Genomic DNA, 18,113 nt, shown 5'->3' on the forward strand with positions numbered 1-18,113 from the left:
TAAATGGTAAAGACATTCAAAAAAACAGCAACATGGTTGCAGAAGGTCGAAGATTTATTACATTGAATGGGTGTGTGAGGAGGGTTCATGTGAAACATGCCTGTATTACTGAATCTTGAAACTCCCTTGCACATCTCCCATGGTGCCTGGGGCTCTTCATCATGTAGCGCCTGGTCAAGATCCACCACCATATACTCATCGTTGGAGGAGGCATCACACTCTAGGATGTCGTCATTGTTCAAAGTTTCTCCCCACTGTCGTTCCAGTTTGTGCAGAGCACAGCACAACACCAGTACATGCAAGACCCTTGCCAGGTATATTGAAGGGCTCCACCTGACCGATCCAGATAGCAGGACCTCATCTTCAGAAGCCCTACTGTCTGCTCAATTGCTGCTCTAGTTGCCCCATAGTTGCTCTTGTATTTTTGCTCTGAAACCGTGCTTGGAATCCACATAGCTGCAAGTAGCCAACCCTTCAGTCTGGAGCGCTTGTTGTTTTAATTCTTGCATGGGATGATGGCATCACTGGCAAGGTCAACATTTGTCACCCATCCCTAATTTCCCTTGAGAAAGCAGTAGTGAGCTGCCTTCTTAAATTTCCACAGTCCGCCTGGTACAATGCTGTTAGGAAGGGATATCCAGGATTTTGATTCCACGACAGTGAAGGAACAGCAATATAGTTCCAAGTCAGGATGGTATGTGGCTTGGATGGGATCTTGCCGGTGGTGGTGTTCCCATGCTTCTGCTGCCCTTGTCCTTCTAGGTAGTAGAGGTTGTGGGTTTGGAAGGTGTTGTTGAAGAAGCCTTGATGAATTGCTTCATATATAGCACAAATTGCTGCCACTATGTGTTGTGTTGGTGGTGGAGGGAGTTGATGTTTAATTTAGTGGATGAGGTGCTAATCAAGTGGGTTTTTAAGCAGAAATATTACTTGGCACTTATCAGGGCAGGCCTGGATGTCGTTCATGGCTTGCTATATATGGACATTGGCTGCTTCAGTATCTGAGGAATGTGAACAGTACTGAAAATTGTGCAATCATTAGCGATCATCATCACTTCTGACCTTAGAGTGGATGGAAGGTCATTGACAAAGCATCTGAGGAACTCCTGAAGAATGTCACCATCCATCACTTTGCTGATGATTGACAGGAGGCTGATGGGCCGGGGCTTGTCCAGATTGGATTTGACATGCGTTTTGTGTACAGGATTTTATTAGTCATTTTTACACATTTTCAGGTAAATCCAGTGTTGTAGCTGAACTGGAACAGCTCAGTTAGGGGTGCAGCCAGTTCGTGAATCATAAGTCTTCATTTCTACTGTTGGGATATTGTCAAGTCCACAGATTTTGCAGTATCCAGCGCTTCAGTCATTTCTGAATATTATGTAGAGTGAATCAAACAGGCTGAAGATTAGCATCCGTAATGCTGGGCACCTCAGGATGTGATGAATCATCCACTTGGCACTTTGAGCTGAAGATGCCTGCTAATGCTTCAGCCTTGTCTTTTGCACTGATGCACTGGGCTCCCCAACAGTAATGATGGGGATGTTTGTGGAGTCTCCTCCTCCTGCAAGTTATTTTTTAAATTACCCAACACAATTCTTTATTTTTATTCTTCCATGGGATGTATGCATCACTGGCTAGGCCAGGATTTATTGCCCATCCCAATTGCCCTTGAGAAGGTGGTGCTGAGCTGCCCTCTTAAACCGCTGCCGTCCATGGAGGGAATTCCAGGGCTTTGACCCAACAACAGTGAACGGTGATATGTTTCCAAGCAAGGATGGTGCGTGGCTTGGAGGGGAATTTCCAAGTGATGGTGTTTCCATCTATCTGCTGCCCGTATCCTTCGAGGCAGTAGTGGTCATGGGGGTGTAAGGTGCTTTCTAAGGAGCCTTGGTGAATTCCTAGATGGTACACACTGCTGCTACTGTTAATTAGTGGGGGAGAGAGTGAATATTTGTGGATCGGATGCCAATCAAGTGGTCTGCTTTGTCCTGAATGGTGTCAAGCTTCTGAGTATTGTTGGAGCTGCACTCAACCAGGCAAATGGAGAATATTCCATCACACTCCTCACTTGTGCATTGTAAATGATGGACCAGATTTGGGGAGTCAGGAGGTTGGTTACTCGCCACAGGGTTGCTAGCCTCTGATCTGCTATTGTAGCCACAATAGTTATATGGCTAGTCCAGTTCAGGTTCTGGTCAATGGTAACGACCAGGATGTTGAAAGTGGGGGTTCAGCAATGGTAATGCCATTGAATGTCAAGGTTGCCATTGGTTGCCAATGGTAATGCCCTTGAATGATGGTTAGATTTTCTCTTGTTGGAGATGGTCATTGTTTAGCACTTGTGTGAAGTGGATGTTACTTGCTACTTGTCAGCACAAGCCTAGATATTGTTCAGCTCTTGCTATATTTTGACATGGGTTGCTTCAGTATCTCAGAGGTCGTGAATGGTGCTGAACACTGTGCAATCATCAGTGAACATCCTCACTTCTCACCTTACGATGGAAGGAAGTTCATTGATGAAGCAGGTGAAGATGGTTAGGCCGAGAACACTATCCTGAGGAACTCCTGGAGGGATGTCCTGGAACTGAGATGACTGACCTCCAAAAACCACAACCATCTTCCTTTCTGCTAGGTATGACTCCAAACGGCGGAAAGTTTTCCCCTGATTCCCTTGATGTCAAGGCAGTCACTTTCAGCTCACCTTTGGTGTTCAGCTCTTTTGTCCATGCTTGAACAAAGGCTGTAATGAGGTCAGGATCTGAGTGGCCCTGGCAAAGCCAAGAGCGTCAGTGTTCAGGTTATTGCTAAGCAGTGTCACTCGATAGCATTGTTGATGACACTTTCTGTCTCTTTACTGATGATCGAGATGGGGCGGTATTGACCGGGATGGATTTGTCCTGCTTTTGTCTGTAGGACATACCTGGGCAATTTTCCACATTGCCGGGTGGTCGCCAGTGTTATAGCTGGACTGGAACAGCTTGGCTAGGGGTGTGGCAAGTTCTGGAGCATAAGTCTTCAGTACTATTACGGAATATTGTCAGGGCCTTTGCAGTATCCAATGCCCTCAGCCATTTCTTGATATCACGTGGAGAAAATTGAATTGGCTGAAAACTGGCATCTGTGAGGCGATGGCATACTGGTATTGTCGCTAGACTAGTATTCAGAGTAATGCTCTGGGGACCTGGGTTCAAATCCCGCCATGACAGATGGCGGAATTTAATTGAATTAAAAGTCAAAGGATGACCACGAAACCATTGTCCATTGTAAAAACCCAACTAGCTCACTAATGCCTTTTCGTGTAGGAAATCTGTTGTCTTTACCTGGTCTGGCCTACATGTGACTCCTGATGTGACCCCTCTGGGTAATAAATGCTGTGCTGTCCATCAATACCCACATCCCATGAATGAAAAAAAAAAATCTCCCTCACTCAGAGTACATCCTCGTGCCCTTGCCACACTCAGTGATCCTCAATATGGAGGAGCATCGCTTCATCAGTGGGGTGGGGCACAGGGGGAGCATTGATTCATCAGCGGGGTAGGGGGTGGTAATCAGCAGGAGGTTTCCTTGCCCATGATTGACCTGATGCCATGAGACTTCATGGGGTCTGGATCTGATGTTGAGGAATCCCAGGGCAACTAAGCCACTGAGTCTGACCTGCCGGTGGGAAAGTCCATACCCAGGGACATTATCGGTAAGATATGATTGTGTGAGTATGACTATGTCAGGCTGTTGCCTGACTTGTCTGTGAGCTGGCTCTCCCAATTTTGGCACAAGTCCCCAGATTAGTCAAGAGGGCTTTGCAGTGCCGAAAGGGCTGAGTTTGCCGTTGTTGTTGCAGGTGCCAAGAGTGATGCCTGGTGGTCGGTCCGGTATCATTCCTTATCCAATTTTCTGCAGTGGTTTGATACAACTGAGTGACTTGCTAGGCCATCTCAGAAGGGGGTTTAGGAGTCAGCTACATTGCTGTGCATCGGGAGTCACATGTAGGCCAGAACAGATAAGGATGGCAGATTTCATGACTGCATGTGGTAAGACTGCAGATCTTTGATCTGATCACTGGTTTTGTGATCACTTAACTCTATCTATCACAAGCTGTTTCCACTGTGTAGCATACAAGTGGTCCTGTGTTGTAGCTCACCAAGTTGACATCTCATTTTTTGAGACACCCAAGTCTAATTTGTTGATATACATGAAGAAAAGTAGCAGTGCTAGTACTGTACTGACTGCTGGGGAACCCCACTGTATGTTTCTCCATCTGAAAAATTGCCATTCAGCACTACTGCTTGTTTCCTGTCACTCAGACAACTTCATATCCATGCTGCCTTTTATTTCATGGCCTTCAACTTTGCTGCCAAGCTTATATGTGTCTATTAATCTTGGACAGTGCTTTTAATTACACTACTGTTACTATCAGTATTAGTGTTATTAAAAACACTCTCCATTCTCAATAGATACATAATTAAGACTATTCTGCACTGTGATTATTGCCATTGGCAGCTGAGCTCCTGGGCTGTAAGCTCTGGAATTCCCTTTATAATCCTCTTTGCCTCTGTCTCTCCCTTCTCTTTTAAGATGCTCTTTAAAACCTTCCCCTTTGACTTATCTTTTACTCACCTGTCTTAATAACACTATAACAGATACTGATGATACTGTGCAGTGCTAGACATCCATTATCATAAACACAATCTCACACAGTTTCTGTATTTTACAGTCGGGTTCCTCAGAGTCACAGGCTCTCTTGGTTTATTCAATTTGATACAGTGAAATTGCAAGGAGTCAAACTCAAGTGATACAACATTCTGGTTATGTTGAACTTGTCAACCATTCTTGCTGACAGAATAGCAAACCCCATAGAACAATACCCATGATAAACTGAAATTCTGCACTGGTTACCCTAGGTTAGCTGAACTTGTCTAATTTGTCATATGTCTGCATTGACCAATCAGAGTTGAGTTAGACCACACACAAGCGTGAAATCATGGAGCACTGGGCATTGTTCAAGGCAAAGCTCCGGCCTTTTACAAGGTCAGACAATTGTAATGTGTGAACAAATTAAATAAAGAGGTTTTTTTTTGCACAATTACTTTACTGTATTTTCATTTGGCAGTTGAACCTGTTGTTTTTGGCATAGGTATATCAGGTTTATAGGTATATCGGGTTACATAAGAGATGCATTCATGCTGGAATGGGGTCTCCTTGGCTAACACGAAGCACCGCTTATCTCAAATTTGTGGACAGATCCTCTGGGATGTAACTCATCAGAATTTAATGTAGTTTAACTGCCTTACCAATATATAGCAGTTTTCTATTTTTAAGCAACCAAGAAGCTTCCAAGCTTAAACATCGATTATTGGAATAAATAATCAAACTAAATTGAACATGTGATGTGCCATATATGATAACTGTATAAACATTGAATTGTTTTGTCCATCTTCTTATTCTGATACACGTCATTGAGAATAATTTTAGATTATTATTTAAAGGTTTCATTCCTGAATCTCGTAGTTTATTGTAACTCAGGTTCAGACCCATCAGTTACCGGTTTGTACTGAGAGGGGAGGTGAGAACATGTTACTATTTGGCCTGGAGCTCAGAGAGAGAGAAATATTATAGGAATCAGAGTAAATCACTGACGTTTATTAACAACACTAATATTGACAGTGATGATAATGTTCAGTGTTTAGTAATGACATTATTGCTGATACTAATAGTAATTTACTATGTCAGACATCCAGTTATTACAAACACATTCTCACACAGTCTGGTACTTACCACAGTTTCTGTATTTTACAGTCCGTATTGCTCAGAACCGCAGACAGTAGTTTCACTCCTGAATCTCCCAGGTTATTGTCACCCAGTCTAAACAGAGAGAGTGAGAAACATTAAAATGGGCTGAATTTTCACCCAATGACAAACAGGAGCTGGGTTTATTTTCAGATCTGAAAGCCACCACTGGTGGGAAACTGATTAAAGTTATGATTTTCACATAGAGACGCCATTAATTGGTATGGAGGCAGGTTTCCTGCTCACTTAGAGCCAGTGGGGGTGGAATGGAGGTGGTCAGATGAAGTGAGGATTCATTATAGACTCACATGGCAGCTATCACTGAAGCTACTGGTTGTCCTGAGGGAGAGGCCTACGGTTTGTGTCAAAGCCTCCATAGCATTAGAGGGAAGCGAGAAGTCACAGGGAAGCCAGAGACTGCAAACCATCTTATGTGCTTAAAAAGGTTTTCAACGTCTTAATTGGCCTCAGCTGAGATCCCTGTCCCTCCCCGCCTATGCATGGTGATTATTGCCGCCAACAGATTCGGCACCTCGAAATTGACACACTGCTTGGCACCAGTAACCTTGACATCTCTGCCCACCCCTGTTCCTGCCTTCAGGAAGCCCCAAAACATTAGCCCATTGAGCCAAAACTCGGATCTAATTCAAATATTCTGCCCACTGTCACAGGAAACATGGAAGCAATGTCAGAAATCAATACTGAGATTTTACTGTCACTGAAAATTAATCAGTTGGGGGTAACTTGATCTTTTGTCGACAGTGTATGATGGGTGATATTGGATCACCTGCCCATACTACACCTCACCCGATTGTCCTTTCAATTGAATGGAAAAGAAGGGAGTAAGCAGTGTAAATTGGTGAACAACTCACTATCGTTGGTTTAACTACTGGTGAAGACCACTTTCACCCCTCTCAGTATCTGTTAGATAGAGAGTTGTCTGTGTCCAGCCTGTAAATGTCTCTCAGTCTGGTCTCATTCCCTGATGATCAGAATTATCCTCCTCAAGTTCAGTGACTAGCGCCACCAAATTTTAGGAAACTCATCTCGTTTCTGTTGTTCCGTAAATCCGGAATTTTATGAGAATGGCAAATTTTTGAGAATTAAATGATAAAGCGTTGATTCCCTGTAATTCATAACTCTGTGCAATATATTATTCTGTATAATGCCTTGGGGTGAGTTATATTGTGAAACTATGCTAACTGCTGCTGTAAAATCCTCCCCCTGGATTTTATACAACAGGGGAAGTTTATTCTGTCTCGTTACAAAGTTGAAATGTCCTTGTTCTCCTAGTTTACAGGGAAGGGGTGTCTCCCACTTTATGCCCCATTAAACACGTTCTATACTTACTGCAGCTACTGTTATATTTCAAGGGAATTTTCGGGAGTTCCCTGCTCCTTTCGGATAGTCACATATGGGTGGATTATCAGAAAATCCTGTTGTATACCACTGGCAGTTTTACCCGAGACTGTCAACTCTTTGCAAGGAACAGTTGATGGTACAGATTTCTGGAAATTCTTTCCAGTTGTCCAGTGTGTGTCTGAGTCCTGGGTATAAATAGGCATTAGGGGAATTTGAGCTTTTAAAACAGCAGCAGGTTTCCTCATTACTAACATTTCCTCGGGTCAGATCTAAGCTCTGCAGTCCTGCCACATCCAGTCATGAGTGGCAATGGATGATTAAACAACCAGCAGGAGGATGATGGGTCCACAAATATCCCCATCCTCAATGACGGGGGAGCCCATCACATCAGTACAAATGATAAGGATGAAGTATTTGCTACAATCTTTAGCTAGAAGTGCCGAGTAGATGATCCATCTCGGCCTCCACCGGAGGTCCCCAGCATCACAGATGCCATGCTTCAGCCAATTTGACACACTCAAGAAATGGCTGAAGGCACTAGATCCTGCAAAGGCTATGAGCCCTGACAACATTCCGACAATATTACTAAAGACTTGTGCTCCAGAATTAGCCATACATTTTTCCAAGCTGCTCCAGTGCAGCTTCAACATTGGCCTCTACACAGCAATGTAGAAAACTGCCCAGGTACGCCCTGTCCATAAAAAGCAGCACAAATCCAACCCAGCCAACTACCGTCCCAGCAGTCTTCTCTCAATCATCAGTAAAGTGATGGAAGGGGTCATCGACAATACTATCACACACTTACTCAGCAATAACCTGCGCACTGACTCTCAGTTTGGGTTCCATCAGGGCCACTCAGTCCAGCACTTCATAACAGCCTTGGTCCAAACATGGACAGAAGAGCTGAAGTCAAGAGGTGAGGTGAAAGTAACTGTCCTTGACATCAAGGTAGCATTCGACCGAGTGTGGCATCAAGGAGCCCTAGCAAAACTGAAGTCAATGAAAATCAGTGGGAAAACTCTGTAGTGGTCGGGGGTGATACCTAGCACAAAGGAAGATGGTTGTGGTTGTTGGAGGTCAATCATCTCAGTCCCAGGACATCACTGCAGGAGTTCCTCAGGGTAGTGTCATAGGCCCAGCCATCTTCAGCTGCTTCATCAATGACCCTCCTCCCATCATAAGGTCAGAAGTGGGGATGTTCGCTGTTTTGACCGATGCAGTTGGTAAAGCGGAGTTATTTAAAAATCCCAGAGGGAAACTTAAAACAACTGTCATAACCTATAATTTTAAGTGTTATGCTTGAGATGCAATTCTAAATGCAGGAATCAGACCACCAGTTCTTGAGATTTTACATTAAACTAAAGGAAATATTTTATTAATTTACACAGGTAGAATTAATATTCACATGGCTACAAATTACTACTATCATAACTTTTGACAAATTCCCAAACCAATCTCTATTAAGGCAACAGAAACCCATAGACTTTACTAGACGTCAGGCAAAGCATTTTCACCTAAAAAATTAAAAATGAGGTTATTTTCACTATGGAGCCAGTTGGGGGCTTGCAGCTGCCTTTCATCTTACATTGCCTCTGCTCTGCACACCCGAAACAGTTGTCTTGTTCCCTACCAATGCCCATTGAATGTTAATTCCCACTGTAACAACAACCTCTGAACTAAACCTCTCTAACAATAAAACTACTTTCATAGTACCAGCTTTATTAGTAACATAAACATATTGCTTGGTGGCTGCTAGAAAGGCATCAGTTTTCACCCCACTTCTTGAATGCTCAGTTCAAAAATGCAAATGCACGCTAACTATCTCTCTTACATATCAAAACTAGTACCCCTCAAAGCACCCAGATTAACTGGCTTTCATCCAATTAAGACACACCCACAGGCTAAACCTCTATTTTAAAAGAAATGTATTTTCCAAAATATTACATACATAGCTTCATGACATTTGCAATGATTGCACAATATTCAGCTAAATTCATAACTCCCCAGTTGGTGAAGCAGTCCTTTTCCACATGCAGCAAGACTTGGACAAAATCAGGATTGGGCTGACAAGTGCCAGGCAATGACCATTTCCAACAAGAGAGGATCTAACCATCTCTCCTGACATTCAATGGCATGACAATCGCTAAAACCACCAGTATCAACATTCTGGGGGTTACCATTGGCCAGAAACTGAACTAGACCAGCCAATTAAATATTGTGGCTGTAAGAGCATGTTAGAGGCTTGAAATTCTTCGGAGAGTTACTCATCTCCCGACTCCCCAAAAACCTCTTCACCATCTACAAGGCACAAATCAAGAGTGTGATGGAATACTCTCCAATTGCCAGAATAAGTGCGGCTCAAACAACACTCAAGAAGCTCGACACCATCCAGACAAAGCAGCCCACTTGATTGGCACCCCATCCACTACCTTCATCCTTCGTTCCCTCCACCACTGGTGCACATTGGCATCAGTGTATACCATCTACAAGATGCACTGCAGCAGCTCTCCAAGGCTCCTTAGACAGTACCTTCCAAAACTGTGACCTTTACCGCCAAGAAGGACAAGGGCAGCAGAGGCATGAGAACAAAACCACCTCCAAGTTCCCCTCCAAGTCACTCGCCATCCTGACTTGGAAATATATCGCTGTTCCTTCACTGTCGCTGGGTCAAAACCCTGGAACTCCCTCCCTAATAGCACTGTGGGTGTACCTACACCACATGGACTGCAGCGGTTCAAGAAGGCAGTCCACCACCACCTTCTCAAGGGCAATTAGGGATGGGCAATAAATGCTGGCCGAACCAGCGATGCCTACATCCCATGAACGAAAGAAAAAAAAAATAATGAACAGAATTGGGAGACAATTTAATCAATTAGACCTGACAAGGTCTTCCTATGTAATTATAAAAAGTTAAGATATTTCACTCTCTCCACCAGAAACCATCTGGTTATTTATGATGCTAAGGACTTATTTTCTCTTGTGATCGGTATAGCTCATGGTTTCTGGTTAATTATGATTATATTCTTCAAAGCATTTTTTTCTGCACTGGTGTTTAGTATGTTTAGAATATCCTGTTCTTGTAAATAGATATCACTATTTCTTTTTATCTTAATTCTATGCTCAATTCTTCACTCACCACTGAGTATACCAACAGCTTGTCAGCAAAGGCATCATTCTTATTTTCCACCTTGGAATTTTACAATCATCTTCATGTTTTGTTAAGTTTTTCTGACTGTCTCTCTTTGCTTGAACTGGAAAGTATTTTTTTTCTTTTATCGCAATGTAAATGCTTTTTCAATAATGTAAATACCAACTATGGAACCAAACATGCAGTTACCTCAAATCTTGGCATTTGTGCAGGACGGATACCAGACGCTGGAGCCCTTCATACTGAATGTAGCACATCTGTAGATTGAGGTGTATTACTGTATCACAGAGTCCAATGACAAGAGACAGGACTGCACAGTCAATTGGGGTCAGTCGCAATTCTCTAAATCTAAGTGTTTCCACAGACCCCACTGTGGCCTGAGCCAGTGCTTTATTCTGAGACTCAAACAGGTAGTGAAATATGTTCAGGAGGTTCCTTTTACCAGTTGTACTCAATAAGTTTTCAATCTGTCCTTCAATCTTCTCCTTCACCCAGTCAATCACTTGACAGGTTGTTTGATAAAGAAATGGGCCCAGAAACTCCTGCAGGGGCCGAGCTGCCTGTGGGGAGGAGAGACCAGCAACAAAACGGAGAAATATCTCAAATCTCCCATCTTCCTTGCTGTAAGCTTCACTGAGGATTTTCCCGATGTCCCCGGGTTCTGAAGTCAGGAATTGTGCGAGTGCAGCTACAAACTCTTGGATTGTGAGGTGTGGGAATGTGTAAACCACACTCTGGGTAGAATCATCTCTCTCCAAAAGTTCCATCAGGAACCCAGACAGGAACTGGGAAGGTTGCAGATTGTACTTGATCAAATCTTCATTCCTGAACACAATCTTCTTCTCAGAGACTCCTGTGAAGGCCATCTCACCAAGCTTCAGGAACACATCACGAGGGCTTTCAATCTCTCGGCCATGGTTTTTCAGAATGTTGTAAATATAGTAGGAATATAGTTGGGTGATGGTCTTGGGAACTCGCAGCTGTTTCCTGTCTCTTTGTGTAAAGAAGGGACCCAGTGACAGACCGAGGATCCAACAGTAGGAAGGGTTGTAGCACATGGTGTACAGGATCTCATTCTCCTCCACATGTTTGAAAACAGCTGCTGCCACAGCCTGGTCTTCAAAAAACTTGTTGAAATATTCCTTCCGTTCATCACCAACAAATCCCAGGATTTCAGCCCAGACACTGATCTCAGCCTTTTCCAATAAATGTAATGCAGTGGGGCGGCTGGTCACTAGCACTGAACATCCTGGGAGCAGTTTGTGTTGTATTAAACTATACACAATGTCAGACACTTCGCACCAGCATTCAGGGTCTGTGCACATGAACTGAGGTTCTGTATTTCTCAGATTGTCAGCAAAATTAATCCTGGCCTTGAATTCGTCCAGACCATCAAATATAAACAGCAATTCCTCTGGGTTCTTCCAGAGCTCTACCAGAACATTCCCAAAGTAAGGATAGAAAAACAGTATCAGATTCCTCAGGTTTATTCTGAAATTAATATTGTTCAAATCCCGGAATTTAAAACTGAAAACAAATTGAAACTGTGGGTATATTTTCCCAGTGGCCCAATCATAAAGAATCTTTTGTACCATTGTGGTTTTTCCGATCCCCGGGACTCCATTCACTGCTGCTGAACTCCCGGATGTGGATTTTCTCTGGGAAAAACTGCTCTGGAACAACTGATCAGTTCGGATTTTTTCCAGTTCTCTCCGGAGATGCTTCTCTCTCCACTCTTCATGGTCTCAGCCTCTTGCCAGCAGTTCATGTTCTACAAGTGTCCGGTCTCGAACCTTAGAAATGATCGTTAGCTCAGCATATCGATCAATCAGCTGGAAAATCTTAACCTTCTCCTTTATTAGGATAGTGTTCACTCTCAGTGTTTCAGTTTGAACCCGGAGTCTTTCCTTGTGTTTCTGTTGAACATCTTAAGTTAGAACAGACAGAAAATGGTTCTCAATATTAGTTACATGGATATAAAAAGAACTTTCCAAATCTGTAATTAAAAGTCTAATGATGACCATGAAGCCATTGTTGACTGTTGTAAAAACCCATCTGGTTCACTAATGTCCTTTAGAGAAGGAAATCTGTCATCCTTACCTGTTCCGGCTTACATGTGACTCCAGACTCACAGAAATATGGTTCAATCTTAAATGCCCTCTGAATTAGGGCAATTAGAGGTGGGCAAAAATTCTGGCCTAGCCAGTGACATCCACTTCCCATGAACGAATAAAAAAAAAAAAATCAGTAAAATGGCACAAGATTAAATACACAATTTCAATAGAGATGCATGTAGAAGTTAAAACTCAGTTTTTCGAATCGTCGCTTGAAAAATAAACAGTTGCCGAGGAAATTTCATTTTCTTTTAATGTTAACTGAACATGGGGATTTTTTTGAAGGTGATATTTCTCTCTAATAGCTGATGCCATCCGTCCTGTCCTGCTCTATAAACAACTCATTTCAAATTGTCACATGATCCTGGTTAGCAGCCAATAGGGGTTTTAGTGCAAGGGTTCCTAAACGGTGGGTCACGACCACACCCCCACACCCAATGGGCCACAGGCATCACTTTTGGATTCCTGAGCTCCTGCTCTTCCAAGGCAGCTATGGTGACAGTGGAGCGGAGGCTAACTACCCAGGCCTGGATCCACTGCATTGATACCGCCAAACAGCTAAGGACAGACTCCGAGGCCAAAGTGCTCTCGAATCTTAGGATGTCGAATGTCGAGCGGGCCCATGATGTTTGTACAAGCTGAGGCAGGCAATTGTAACTCAGTGACTGACTGATGTGTCTGGATTTGCAGGAAAATCTGGGAGGTCATGCAGCTGAGTCAGGGAGCTGAATTGCGAATTGAAACTTTGCTGCATTTCAGCTCCTGTTGTGCAGTTCCTTACCTCAGGTTAGTGACTCTGCTGGACCAAAGGTTGAGGAGAGAGGCTGATTACAGGGTGTGTGATAGGAGAGAGGGGCTGATTACACTGTGGTCTAGGGGTAAGAGGAGCTGATTACAGTGTGCCCCGGGAAGGTGGGGGAGAGGGGCTGAATACAGAGTCTATTGGGGGGGAAAGGGGAAGGGGCTGATTACAGAGTGAGGGGGTTAGGGGAGAGTGGCTGACTTCAGTGTGTATTGGGGAAAGTGGGGGATGAATACAGTGTGTATGGGGGAAAGAGCGGGGAGGAGTTGGATACTGAGTATATTGGGGGGGGTAGGGGAAAGGGGCTCATAACAGAGTGAGGGGGTTAGGAGAGAGTGGCTGACTTCAGTGTGTATTGGGGAAGGGGGGTGCTGACTACAGTGTCTATTGGAGGAAAGGGGGGAGGGGCTGTCTACAGTGTGTATTGGGGGAAATGGGGGAGGGGTTGAATACAATGGTTGGGAATCATCCCAGATTTGCACTGAGTATGGTTGCAGGCCGGAAACAGGACGATTTACCCGCTGGCCGCAATGACAGGCTTTTGCTCTTTATTGTCCCATTCCGCCTCATTAATTATTCAGCCACAGGAAACAAGCCATCTCCCTGGCGGGCAGTCTCCAAATTGCTCGCCATGCTGTTACTTCACCGCTTCCTGACACAGGGCACCATATTTAAACTGCGGCTGCACACAAACTTCTCAATGCTTGCAGCCCAGGAGGGCACCAGTGAAGGCATGGCCCCAAAAGCCAAGACGAGTGCAGCCTCCCTATTGAGTGGCGCATCCCTGGGACACCATCTGGACACCAGGGAGATCCACAGCGGTGTCCTCTACCCCAGCTCTGGCCACACCAGTCTCAGCACTTCGGCTTGGGAGGCGGTGGCAGAGGTGGTCAGTGTCAACGCTGCACACAAGAGGTCAGCCATCCAGTGCAGAAAACAGATCAATGATTTCATCCGTGCCACCAGGGTAAGGCGACCATCTCATCACTCTAACCTCACACACTCATAAGGCCATCACACATTCACTGGCATCCCACTCACTGCCAACTCTAGAGGCATCAGCACTCACTCTCTCACACAAGCCCTAACATCACCATCTGGTCTCATCTCCTCTGGAGACTGCTTCCTCAGCCTTCACCATCTTGAGGCCACTTGCACAGATCAACATGTGCCCCCATACACACCCTGGGATACCCTCATTTCCCCACTGCAGCCCTCGCCATGCAGCCTCTTCCTTTGCCTGAGGCCACTTCTTTCTCTTCCCCAAGCAAGCCCTATCCCTGCAGCCATTGAAAAGTCACCCTTGTCTGATGGCTGGTCTGGTCGGCAGAGACCCGCTGGAAAGAGCATATCTTTTCATTTCTGTTGGACACTGGATTAAAATTACAGCGGCTTCAGTTTGAAGGACATGTGTACTGGAACAGTGTGAGGCACACACACAATGATACTGTCCAGGGACAGAGTGTGCCATGAAAGACAGGATGGTGACGAGGAGGGGTTCGGTCTAATGCGGAACTGCCCGGAAACAAAATTTTAATTGGCTCCTGACCAGGTGACCAGGATTTCTGTGAGACCAGCGCAGCAGAATGGCTCTTAGCCTGAAAGAAAAAAGACCTAAAACCTCACTCCCTTTGTATAAAATTCCAGTAATTATACATTAATCGCTAGCTGTTTTTTTTCTCCTCATATCTCTATAAACTGCTCTCCCTCTCTCACTGAAAACCCCTGTCAAGAGGCAAAGGGGAAAATCACCATTAGAGACATTGATAAGCAAGTGCTCAACGAGTGAACTAAAGACTGCAAGAACTGGAAGACCACTTTGTGCCAATAACAAAGGAATCTGGAAGACATCAATCAAAATGAACCCATCGAATCCTGTACTCCACAATGAACTGTTTTATCTCACCATTAAAATCCATGTTTTTCCTGCGTCTTATGTGTCTTGTATGTGTGCATGTAGGGAGTTAAGAAGCGGTAGAGATTAGGTTACAGAGGTGGAAATTAAGATTCCATATTTCTTTCGTTTTCCACTGGATAAATACAAATTATTCGATAAACATTTATTTACTGATCAAGATTACAAACCTAGTGCTCGTTTTCTGTTAACCTAAAGTAAAGAATTAGGTGGGTTGAGCAAACTTGGCCACATTTGTTGTGGTTCAGGGAGCAGTGGGGCTTGATATTGCAGCGCAGTTGGATGGAAGGGGAGAGGGGGTTGAACACAGCGTGGGTTGTATGGAAGGGGAGAGGGGGTTGAATACAGCATGTGTTGCATGGAAGGGGAGAGGGAGTTGGTTACACCGTGTGTTGTATGGAAGGGGAGAGGGGGTTGATTACAGTGTGTGTGGGATGGAAGGGGAGAGGGGGCAGATTACAGTGTGTGTTGGATGGAAGGGGAGAGGGGGCAGATTACAGTATGTGTTGGATGGAAGGGGAGATGGAGTTGATTTCAGAGTATGTTGGATGTAAGTGGAGAAGGGGCAGATTATAGTGTGTGTTTGATGGAATGGGAGGGGTTTGATTACAGCGTGTGTTGGATGGAATGGGAGAGGGGGTTGATTACAGCGCGTATGTTGGATAGATGAGGAGAGGGGCATGATTACAGTGTGTGTTGGATGGAAGGGGAGAGGGAGTTGATTACAGTATGTCTTGGATGGATGAGAGGGAGTTGATTAAAGTGGGTGTTGGAAGGAAGGGGAGAGGGGGTAGATTATAGTGTTTCGGCAGTGGAAGGGGAGAGGGGGTTGATTACAGTGTGTCCTGGATGGAAGGGGAATGGGGGTTGATTACAGCTTGTGTTGGATGGAAGGGGAGACGGGGTTGATTACAGTGCGTGTTGGATGGAATGGGAAAGGGGCCTTATTACAGGTTGTGTTGGATGGAATGGGAGAGGGGGTAGAATAGAGTACATGTTCGATGGAACGGGAGACGGGGTTGATTACTGTGTGTGTTGGATGGAACGGGAGAGGAGGTTGCTTACAGCTTGTGTTGCATGGAATAGGAGAAAGGGTTGATTACAGATTGTGTTCGATCGAATGGGAGAGGGGGTTAATTACAGCGTGTGTTGCATGGAATGGGAGAGGGGGTAGAATAGAGTACATGTTCGATGGAATGGGAGAGGGGGTTGATTACAGTGTGTGTTGGATGGAACGGGAGAGGGGGTTTGATTACAGTGTGTGTTGGATGGAAGAGGAGATGGAGTTGATTACAACGTGTGTTGGATGGAAGGGGAGAGGGGCTGGATTACAGTGTGTGTAGTATGGAAGGGCAGAGGGGGTTGATTAGAGGATGTGTTGGATGGAAGGGGAGAGGGGGTTGATTACAGCGTGTGTGTTCGATGGAGGGGGGGAGGGGGCAGATTACAGAGTGTGTGTTCGATGAAACAGGAGAGGGGGTTGATTACAGGATGTGTTGGATGGAAGGGGAGAGGGGGTCGATTACAGTGTGTGTTTGATAGAAGTGGAGGGGGGTTGATTACAGCGTGTGTTGGATGTAATGGGAGAGGGGGTTGGTAAATGTGGGTGTTGGAAGGAAAGGGAGAGGGAGATGATTACAGTGTGTCTTACATGGATGAGGAGAGCGGTTGATTAATGTGGGTGTTGGAAGGAAGGGGTAGGGGGTAGATTATAGTGTGTCGACAGTGAAAGGGGAGAGGGGATTGATTACAGTGTGTCTTGAATGGAAGGGGAATGGGGGCTGATTACAGTGTGTGATTGATGGAAGGGGAGAGGGGGTTGATTACAGTGTGTGTTGGATTGAAAGGGAGAGGGGGTAGAATAGAGTACATATTCGTTGGAACGGGAGAGAGGGTTGAATACAGTGTGTGTTGGATGGAACAGGAGAGGAGGTTGCTTACAGCTTGAGTTGGGTGGAATAGGAGAGGGGGTTGATTGCAGTGTGTGTTGGATGGAAGGGGAGAGGGGGCTGATTACAGTGCGTGTTGGATGGAAGGGGAGAGAGTGTTGATTACAGATTGTGTTGCATGGAATGGGAGAGGGGGCAGAATAGAGTACGTTCGATGGAATTGGAGAGGGGGTTGATTAGAGTGTGTGCTGGATGGAAGGGGAGAGGGGGGTTGATTACAGATTGTGTTCGGTGGAATGGAAGTGGGGGTTAATTACAGCTTGTGTTGCATGGAATGGGAGAGGGGGTAGAATAGAGTACATGTACGATGGAATGGGAGAGGGGGTTGATTACAGTGTGTGTTGGATGGAAGGGGAGAGGGGGCAGAATAGAGTACACGTTCGATGGAATGGGAGAGGGGGTTGATTACAGTGTGTGTTGGATGGAAGGGGAGAGGGGGCAGAATAGAGTACACGTTCGATGGAATAGAGTACAGGATGTGTTTGATGGAAGGGGAGAGGGGGTTGATTACAGCTTGTGTTGCATGGAAGGGGAGAGGGGGTTTGATTACAGTGTGTGTTGGATAGAAGGGGAGAGCGGGTTGATTACAGTGTGAGTTGGATGGAAGGGGAATGGGGGTTGTTTACAGAGTGTGTTGGATAGAAGGGGAGAGGGGGTTGATTACAGTGTGTGTTGGATAGAAGGGGATAGGGGGTTGATTACAGCGTGTGTTGGATGGAATAGGAGAAAGGGTTGATTACAGATTGTGTTCGATCGAATGGGAGAGGGGGTTAATTACAGCGTGTGTTGCATGGAATGGGAGAGGGGGTAGAATAGAGTACATGTTCGATGGAATGGAAGAGGGGGTTGATTACAGTGTGTGTTGGATGGAAGGGGAGAGGGGGTTGATTACAGAATGTGTTCAGTGGAATGGGAGTGGGGTTTAATTACAGCTTGTGTTGCATGGAATGGGAGAGGGGGTAGAATAGAGTACATGTTCGATGGAATGGAAGAGGGGGTTGATTACAGTGTGTGTTGGATGGAAGGGGAGAGGGGG

General features: G+C 45.1%; 1 protein-coding gene across 1 annotated transcript in view; it reads right to left on the reverse strand.

Annotated features, from left to right (window-relative positions):
- LOC144672016 (NACHT, LRR and PYD domains-containing protein 3-like) overlaps positions 1 to 18,113 on the reverse strand; it is a 109,555-nt gene that overhangs the window by 30,914 nt on the left and 60,528 nt on the right. Inside the window, 2 exon segments of the mRNA XM_078533956.1 lie at positions 5,776 to 5,862; positions 10,487 to 12,224. Coding sequence (XP_078390082.1) covers positions 5,776 to 5,862; positions 10,487 to 12,224 — 1,825 coding nt within the window.

The sequence above is a fragment of the Cetorhinus maximus genome, chromosome 35, assembly GCF_964194155.1.
Source record: "Cetorhinus maximus chromosome 35, sCetMax3.hap1.1, whole genome shotgun sequence".
NCBI classification, from domain to species: domain Eukaryota; kingdom Metazoa; phylum Chordata; class Chondrichthyes; order Lamniformes; family Cetorhinidae; genus Cetorhinus; species Cetorhinus maximus.